This window comes from Gobio gobio (genome assembly GCF_949357685.1).
Source record: "Gobio gobio genome assembly, chromosome: 21".
NCBI classification, from domain to species: domain Eukaryota; kingdom Metazoa; phylum Chordata; class Actinopteri; order Cypriniformes; family Gobionidae; genus Gobio; species Gobio gobio.
This window is the reverse complement of record NC_137117.1, coordinates 17,609,634-17,620,049: the sequence shown is the minus strand read 5'-3', so window position 1 is coordinate 17,620,049 and position 10,416 is coordinate 17,609,634. Positions and strand designations below refer to the sequence as shown.

The window sequence follows — 10,416 nt, the reverse complement described above, 5'->3', positions numbered from 1 at the left end:
ATCAGAGTACAAGAAGCCAGCATTGATATTAATCGTCTTGTGTGGGTCTTTTTTTTAGACAGCTTATTTCATATGGCAAAAAAATTACTTTTAAGCAGTTTATATTGAAACAAAAATAATGTTTTTTTCACCTATATAGAGTTGTGAAGAAAGACTGCATAGTTGCTATAAAAAAAGTAAAAAAAAAAATTCATTTAGCCAAACCCATCAGATCATGGAGTTCACTGGTTTTTAGCCAAATTATATCCAAGAATCAAATGAGAAAACACTATTTTGTGTTTATCCAAATACTGTTTATGAAGGGTTTTGGAACATCTTACTCACTAAACATTTGGACGTAATAAAATAGTTGAAAGTAATAAAAACAGTATACTCATTAAAATAATCTAACCTCCTAGGCTTTTGGAAGTCATTTGATTCATAACTGGAGGAGCACAGTTCCATTCATTTAACTCAATGTTTATTGGATAACTGCAAGGTTTCTTGTTTTCACAATTTATGTTTTTTTAAGTACACTTGTGAAATAAGTAGACTAAAGCATAAAACCCCTCTAATAGTTTTTTAGGAAAATAAGCGCCGAGTCTTATGGACTCTAACTCCCAGAAGCCTTTTCTCCAGTCGCCGATATATCCTGAGATTCCATTGGCTCATTGCAATATCATTCGCCAATAGCGTTTCAGAATACTGCCCTTACAAACTGCCACTTCCCAACGGTAAGATGTGAATCTGTCAAACATATCGGCGTATTTACGAAATATTTTGTGTTCATTTCAGTTAAAGGATACAAATGTTTATATTTTGCTAAAGATCCATTAACGAAGCTGTACAAAAAGCGATGGGATCCGGAGAAAGCACGACCAGGAGAGTTTCTTTCGGCCTAGATGAGGATGACAGGGTGAGGATTCTGCGTGGAGTGAAGGTAATACAACATCCCATATTTATTACCTTCAGGTCATTCTGGTTATGTTCGATTATGTTTGGTATTGCAGGACTTTGTTGCGTGAAATTGCTACAGGGTTAGCCGAACGTCCTTAAATGAACGGGATGAGTTTGTGAAAACAGGCCACAATGTTGTATCGGTCAAATTTGACAAATAAGTTACACGAATGTCTACGGTCAGCAAATGATTGACAGATGGGCTCTGGTTAATGACAGTCGAGTCTTCTGCTTTAGAAGTTGTGTTGGACTGATACCTTTATATCCCAGTGGCTCCTCAGGTGTGCAGAAGTGTAATCGAAACCAAGGGCAGGTGTATGAATGATACTGTCTGGACGTTATGCGTGGGTAATCTTAACACAAAAAGAGTTGACTACAGATTTGCTTTCTTTGGAGAGTTTGATTCTTCCAAGTGACAAATCTTGAGTTCGATCACTATAGGTCTTTAATAGATCATATATATCATATATATAAAAATTAGTGGTTACATTATTAGGTCAGGTGAGAATAAGTGAGTGTTTTTACTAGGGTTGTTAAACAATTAATCGCGATTAATCACATCCAAAATAAAAGTTTCTGTTTACTGTGTATAAATATTATGTATATTTGAATACACATACACATGTATTTATTTAAGAAATATTTGCATGTTTATACTCTGTGTGTGTGTGTGTGTGTATATATGTATATGTATATATATATATATATATATATATATATATATATATATATATATATATATTAGTGCTGTCATATCGATTAATCGCATCCAAAATAAAAGTTTGTGTTTACATAATATATGTGTGTATATAAATAAACATGACAAACATGCATGTATATATTTAAGAAAATTGTATTATATTACATATTCTATATTAATATTTATATAGAATATATATATATATATATATATATATATATATATATATATATATATATATATATATATATATATATATATATATATATATATATATACATACATATATATACATACATATATACATACATATATATACATACATACATATACATGCAAATATTTATTAAATATATATGTGCATGTGTGTTACATAATAATTATACACCGTACACACACACACACATATATTATGTAAACACAAACTTTTATTTTGGATGCTATTAATCGCTTGACAGCACTAGTGTTTTGTGCGAGTCAATGAATCCTTCATTCAATGTCACTAGAAAAATACTGAGACTTATTATTCTTTATTAATGTATCTTTATTAATCTTTACAAAAAGGATACCCCAGAAGGAATTATAAGCTTTATAAGTAGAATTAGATCTACATTTTGTAAAGTGCTGTGCGTTACTTTTTGTCAGGCTATAGATAGAAAAAAACAAAACAGAACGATAATAGCCTAAATAAATGAGTCAGTCATTTTTATACATTGATGTTCTTAGCTGTCTGAAGACGTCCTACAGCGCATGAGGAATGTCAGTGCTGATCCAAAACCACCTGTCAACAATAAAGAAAACCTAGGTATGACATATTTTCCATGTTCATAAATGTTTGCAGTTTATATGCCTGTATGCTTACGAGATGCAGTTATTGAGATTTAATTTGTAATGCATGTTAGCGATATGCTTATTTTCGTTTTTCTATAACATTGCAGGTCAGCAGGCTCAAACGTCCAGCACATCTGACCCACAACCTCAAAAAACACAGACTTTTCCTGATACTAAAGAGGAGCTCAGGAAGAGGTAATCTAGTCTGGGGGTTTTCAAACTGAGAGTGTGCTAGGGGGTCCTTGGAAAAGTTTAGAGAAAAACTGTAAAAAAGAAAAAGAAAAATAATAATAAAAAGATTAAAATAAAAATAAATAACAATTATATTAATTTATTAATTTCTGAAATAAAAAAACAATAGCCTACATCTCATCGTACAGTACTATTTTGAGTAGAAACAAATGAGAAAAAACAATGAATGTGTTACGACAACTTAATCTTTAGAGAAAAATTAATTTAGGCCTGGTTTCACAGAAAGGGCTTAGATTAAACCAGGATTAGGCCTTAGTTCAATTAGGACATTTAAGTAGCTTTAATAAACGTGCCTTAGAAAACACCATTACTGGTGTGCATCTTGAGACAAAACAATGGCAGTGACATGTTTTAAAGGGTACATAACACACACAGTTTCTGTCAGTCTCATGTTAATATTGAGTACCTACAGAGTAGTATTGCATCCTTCATATCTCCAAAGAGTCTTTAGTTTTATTATATTTATAAAAGACAGATATGCTGTACCGATTCTTTCCGAAAACAGCCGAGCTCCGTGCAGGCATGCAGTGGACGGAGCTAACAGTCACGACACGAACACACACACACACACACACACACACGAAATACATCATGGCATTATCCTTATATGGATAACTTTCGATTCACTATACGTTCGTGTTTTTTACATTATATGCACTTACCCTCCCGATTGCCAACAAAACACAGAAATGTGATGCAGTTTCACTCACCGCCTGCGGTTTTGACTCCGGGAACAAACAAAGACACTTGCAGAACTCCGTTGCTGCTCCAGAAAAACAAATTGCATCCACTGTTTCCTTAACGCTGGGTTATTTGGGAAGCTGAACAAGGTTTTCTTTCCCTCAACCAAAAATACACTTCTTTAGTGACATTGTTGATTTTGTGGTCTAAAAACAAAATGACAGAGAGTCACGACACGACACGTTGATGGACGTGCTACCTGTTGCTCTCCTCCAGGAGAAGTGCCCAAGGAATTCTGTCCTTTATGACGTCATACAACCATGCTCAAAAAAACTTATCTGAATCCTGAAGGAGTGTATTTGGCACAGAAATACGCTTTCATACGTCCAACTTGTTATTTGAAATGTTGGCCATGTTTAGCATGAGAATCCCACTCTTTATCAGTGTAAATAAGTCAAAACGAATGAAATAGCATTAAACCCCCTTTAAGATATGCCAGTGCAAGTTGCTTTAAGTTAAGCTCAAACATGCATTTTACTCTGGGACTAGCTTAAAGGCCTGTTTACACCAAGAATGATAACTATAAAGTAGTGCTGTCTAAATTAGTGCTTTAACACATGTGATTAAGTTTTTCAGTTTTTCAGATTAAGTGTTATGCAGAGCACGCAGGAGGGCGGTTTCTGCGTGGAACGCCACAATGAGTTTAACAACGCTCGCAACGTGAATCATATACGGACGAAGCAAGCGTGTTTCAAGTTTTTATGGACATATTTAATACTCTAGTGCTCAAAACATGAACAAGCACCGTGTACATGCTCATATTTAATCAAGTCTTCAAATGAAATATGTGCAAATAAGGACACTGATACAGCCGTCAGATCTGCGTCATGTTCAGCAGCGGCAGGTCTTAAAGTGACGGCAGCCTAATAAAGTTGCTGTGATGTCTGTCATAAACGTTTCTCAAAGAACAAAGGTAACAGAGAAAATTGCAGTTTTAATAAGGATTAATCTTTATTTAATTTATAATATATGCAGTTAAGAAAGATGTTTGATTACTTTATTCTGGGTTTATGTGAAGATTATTTTAAGTTCACTTAAATTAGAAGTTTTTTTTTTAAAGCCTAATAAATGTTGAAATTGATATAGCTTTCAAATATACTGTAATGTTGAATGTCTTTCATTGATTTTTTGTTTTAAACATTATAGAGACATCAATATTAGCATCAGTGATACTGGCCTTCATTCATAAAAAGATGCCATTACAACAAATATTTAAAATGTACTGTCTTTAAGTTGTTTCTACATTAATTTGGAGAGTAGCTGTGAAATTATTACAATATAAAAATATTTAAAACTTCAATTGTGATTAATTACAGAAAAAATGTGTGATTTTAATTGGTTAATTTTTTTAATCAATTGACAGCACTACTATAAAGATAACGATAAAGATATAGTTCTAAAAAATCATTTTCAATATTGAAGAATATCAGAGTTCACACCACAGCTATAACAATATTGATATGGTAGAAACAATATCATTAGAATCACTTTTAGAACTTTCTGATGAACGATAAAAACATTGACAGCCAATCAGAATCCATCCTGCTTTAGCGAGCTCGAGCATTTAAAGGGATAGTTCACCCAAAAATGAACATTTTACATTTATCTGCTTACCCCCAGGCCATCCAAGGTATAGGTGTCTTTGTTTCTTCAGTAGAACACAAATGGAGATTTTTAACTTCAACCGTTGCTGTGTGTCACTCATAGAATGCATGTCAATGGGGTCTAGTTCTATTTGGGTAAAAAAAACATGCACAGACAACTTCAAATTAATCCATGCGGCTCGTGACGACACATTGATGTCTTAAGACACGAAACGATCGGTTTGTGCGATAAACCGAACAGTATTTATATCATTTTTTACCTAAAAAACAACACCATGTCCAACAGCCCTGAAAGCGCAGCACTTCCGGAAAGGAAGGTCAATGTACACGATCTAGTGTAGAGACATCACTTCCTGTGTGTGAGGTCTCTACACTAGATCGTGTACATTGTTTTTTTTACCCTAATAGAACTAGACCCCATTGACATGCATTCTATGAGTGACACACAGCAACGGTTGGAGTTAAAAATCTCCATTTGTGTTCTACTGAAGAAACAAAGACACCTACACCTTGGATGGCCTGGGGGTAAGCAGATAAATGTCAAATTTTCATTTTTGGGTGAACTATCCCTTTAAAGTGACAGACAAGCACGTGCTTACAATAAACAGAACGATATCTGTTTATATATCAACAATATATCAACATCCCAGAACAGTGTCACTTTGAGCTCGATACAGCTTTAATTTTAGCTCTAAAGAGCCTTTCTAACTCTTCCTGAATTACTTCATGCAAATCTGTTGCATGTGGGAAGCTGACAACTTGCATTTTCACACTTATGATTTATTATGCTTCTAATTTGATATTATATGTGTTATAGGCAAATGTCTAAAGAAATATTTATGAGCATGAGTACTAGTACTTCCCACAAGGGATAAGATTTGAAGGGAACTCATTCTTTCCTGGATTCTATTCAAGTGTGAATCATAGTTGAAACGAGCATAAGAACAAAGGACAAAACACTGACTCTCAGTGGTAGGTTTAAGAACTGCAGTGAATGAATCATGGTTTGGCAACAGGCATGTAAATAAAGCTGTGTGTGTGTGTGTTTGCACAGGTATGAGCAGCAGCAGGCCATTATACAGGAGGAGTTGGCTCGGATCGCACGCAAGGAGAGAGAGGCAGCACGGCAGGACATCACTCGAGCGGTGCAGAGAGAGCGAGTACAGACACGGCAGGAGTCTGAGAAATCCAAACAGCTGGTGAGACTTCTACAAACACTTCAGCACAGCACAACACTTCAGGACAGAAGTATAACGACACATACAAACACACTCTGACTCCTCTGCATCCTGAGACAGGCAATGTAAATACTGTACATAATGTTAGATTTGTCTTTGTCAGTCATCGTCAGATGTAGTGTAGGGAGTTGAATTGCAGGGCAGTTCGGTAGCAAACGTTATTGTAAAATTGTCTTGTGTATCATATCTCTGGTTTTTAGACATGGCACCATGGTGATACCTTTTTTTTATGTGTACCATGGTAATGCCATGTTTTTATAAATAATAATGCTTTTTAATGTTAGTAGTGTTACTGTTCAACTACTGTTAGTAGTTGTTCAAAAGTTCAAAAGTTTGAAATGAAATTTGTACTTTTACTGGCCCTGGGCTGATTGGCACAAATATCGATTTCGATCTTGATTCAGTATCAATTCATATGTATATAGCCTACTGTACATATAAGGAAAAATACTTTTTCCTTAGCACTATTTTAAACGTTTCTTTGGTTAATTTATATGTGCTCGCATTCATTAATATTCACTTGTGTGTGTGCTTATATAAGTATCATTAAAATATTAGTATGTAAGTTATTAACGTTTAAAAATTTCACATTTAAAGAAATTTAGTGTTTGATCATATCTAAATATTTATTAAAATGCAAAACCTAAAAATAAGTAAGCAGTTATGATCTGTAATACTTTTTTGAGTAACTAGACTACATGTATATTGATTAAAGAGCCAATAATTAAATAAAACAATAAAATTATTATTGTTCTAGCCACAAAATAACTCTAATTTGCCTCTTTGAATTGGAATTCTCTATTTTAACCTTAATTACTACACTAATTGTAATATAAATAATACAAATATTAGAAGAAAAATATTTTAAGTGGTCATTAATTGACAATAATTATTGCATAAATAGTATTTAGTACCAAAAGATCTTCTCAAAATATTCAATAAATATTATTGAACTAAAATATAGAACATTTATTTAATTGAAAAATACTTAAGGTGTATGGTCACATTTGACCTTCAATGAGTGTGAGCAATTAGTAAGGAATCCCCGAATATCCAAAAGTACTTTATATGGCTTCAGAGGGTTTTCAACGCCTCTGGCTTTAACTGTATGCCTCATTAAGTGCGCCAAACGATATTTTTATTGCTTGAATTTCGCATTAAAACGTATTTAAAAAAAAAAAAACCTTAGACTTTGTTTATCAATATCAAAAGCAGGTTTGTCAATGAGACCGTGAGAGAGAGAGAGCCTGAAAGCATGTGTCTCACGCCAAATGCGTGATAGTTGGCAACCCTGCATTAAACAAGTATTTATAATATAGGCTACTGTCTTTATGTTGTTTCTACATTAATTTGGAGATTAACTGTGAAATTACTACATTATAAAATATTAACTTATAAACATTTATATTAAAAACTTAATTGTTTTTAATTGTGATTGATCTAGTTAAATTTTTATAATCGATTGACAGCACTAATTCATGTATAAACCAGTTTTTAAATTGTAATCATATTTCACTGACTATTTTTACTGTAAAAAAAGACATCTGAGACCAAAATTCTATATTAGTTTGCTAAGTTGCAACAGCAATTTTATTTGAATAAAATATATCTATATTAATAATTATAATAAAAAAATGTATATATTAATGTAACTGTTGAATTGCTGTTACAGCGGTTTTATAAATGCCAAAAGCAACTTGACTTCACAGTCATTTATCATCACTTTAACATGTTGTTTTTTGTGGCTTATTGCTCTCTTAGCTTTATCAAACATTTATCTGTGTTCAAACAGCCAAACTAGTTCACAGTTCTACAATAAATAAATATAGTTAAAAAAGGGAAAAATTAATAACTTGTATTCTTATCTCCCTTAATTTACCAGTTTCTCTTAAATAAAGTCCCACAGGCAAGGACCACTAAGCCTGGTCAAGTCCCTGTCTGAGAAACATGCTGCTGCTCTCTTGACGGGTGAAATTGGCTTCTTTGATTTCATTTGTCCCATCTTCCACTTTTTCTCATCCACTTATTCAGGTCCTTTAGGAATTGTGTCCCCCTAGAGGGGCCACCTTATCTAGTCTATAAGAGTTACGCATCGCACCGGTCGTGTTCTTGCAGACATTGGACTGAAAAACTGTGTGTGTGATGTTATACATGTCGACCCATGCCCGAGGATCCTGTGGTACGTCTTGTTGGGGTGTCTTATCGGAGCCTGACATGTTCTGGACACTTAATAGAAAAACTTCCCCTGGGCTCAAGCTTTGAAGAGTAAGCGTGTGTGTGTGTGTGTGGAGGCAGGTTGTCAAAGTAATTATGGCTCAATCCTCCGATTCATCCCTGAACCCCTCTCTCTCTATCTCCATCTCTCTCTCTCTCTCTCTCTCTCTCTCTCTCTCTCTCTCTCTCTCTCTCTCTCTCTCAAATATCAAAAATCTAAAAGGTGTGCATCATACCTGACACCCAGATGAACACATTACAACAGAATCGCGTGTGATTGGTTATAATGAGAAACACGATTATAACAGTTGCCTTTTGAGAAGACTAAAATAAAATACAACAATGTGGCTAGTAGGAGTGACTCTGTTACACGCCACAGCTGAAACCCACCCGCAAATGGCAGGTTGGCGGGTGTTAATGTCAAGCCCTGTGTACTAGTGCAGTTAATATTTTGAATTAGCCTTTATTTTTATATTTTCATTTCAATTTTTAAGGTGCATTGTGCACATTTTTGCAGTATCTAGTGGTGAGGTTGTGAATTGTAATCACCCACCGCTCTCTTTCGAGCTACGATGGCCGACACAGGACAAAAATATCGTCGTCGGAGAGAGCAGAGAGTGACTAGCACTCTGTAGAGAGGTTTGTCCATTTAGGGCTACTGTAGAAACATTGCGGCGCAAAATGGCGATTTCACTGTAAGGGGACCCGCGGTGTATGGAGATAGAAATGGCTCATTCTAAGGTAATAAAAACATAACGGTATATTATGTAAGGTCTTCATACACTACCTTTAAACATAGTTATGTATATTATATTGCATTTCTGTCAATAGATCCTCATAAATACTACACACTGCATCTTTAAGGTTTAGTCATTTTTTTTGTGCTTTTGCCTTTTTTTTATATATTTATGTTTAGCTATAATTTTTGTTTTAATTTGACTCATTTTAGTACTACAAGTTTAACTTGTTTCAGTTAGCTTACGTTTGTTTTTAATCTAATATTTATAATCTTTATTTAATTATTTTTTAAAATTGTTTTAGGTTTAGTTAACACTAACAATACTGTTTGGACATGAACAAAATTTGAACAAAAATGTAAGACATTCACTGAAAGAATTCTTTCATTATGTACTTATCCATGTTGTTTAAGAATTCTTTCATTATGTACTTATCCATGTTGTTCCAAACATGTATGACCGTAGAACACCTTGGACACGTTTAGCAGAATGTCCAAGCTGCTCTCTTCTATACAATGAAAGTGGATTGGTGACCAGGGACTTTTAAGCTCCAAAAAGACAATACAACCACAAAAGTACTTCATATGGCTTCAGAGGACTTGAAATGAAGCTCACAATAGGTTTGTGTAATGAACAGACCAACATTTATGTTATCAGTTTAAAAATGTAGCTTGAGCGCCGTGGTCACCATTCACTCAATGTATATCTTGTTTCACAGGAGAAGTGAAATCATACAAGTTCAAGCCTTTACTAGCCTTTACTATTCATTAGAACGTACAGTTCCTTTCATATAAACAACAGCAGTAGTTTGTTTTACCATCCTAACTCATGGGACAAGCTCTTGGTCAAATATTATATTACAATGTGACAGATGAGTAGAGTTTGATTTGGATTTTATTTAACAACAAAAACTATTCTGGAACAAAAGATATTACATGTTTTCTCCTGCCATGAGAAAGCTGAAAAGCCTTTTTCATTTGCTATTCCATGGATGTGCAATTTTATGGTTAGTGGAATGTTATTATTTCCATTTAGCACTGTTTATTTTCTCTGCGGGTCTATAGCCCTAAAAGAACAAACCTGCGACCCATCACTGTTTTACACCCTGTATGTGAATTATAAGCCGCATGCAGTGGCTCTGTGTGATGTAGATGTAATGGGAA

The 10,416-nt window shown here is 34.1% G+C and overlaps 1 protein-coding gene across 1 annotated transcript in view; it reads left to right on the top strand.

The window, feature by feature from the left end:
* The first annotated feature begins 660 nt into the window (after positions 1–660).
* Positions 661–10,416, top strand: part of chchd6a (coiled-coil-helix-coiled-coil-helix domain containing 6a) — a 100,537-nt gene continuing 90,781 nt past the window's right edge. The window contains exons 1-5 of the mRNA XM_079802431.1: positions 661–713; positions 808–919; positions 2,363–2,441; positions 2,575–2,662; positions 6,119–6,263. Of these exons, the coding sequence (XP_079658557.1) occupies positions 836–919; positions 2,363–2,441; positions 2,575–2,662; positions 6,119–6,263 (396 nt within the window). The 5' untranslated portion in view covers positions 661–713; positions 808–835. The remainder of the gene's footprint in view (positions 714–807; positions 920–2,362; positions 2,442–2,574; positions 2,663–6,118; positions 6,264–10,416) is intronic.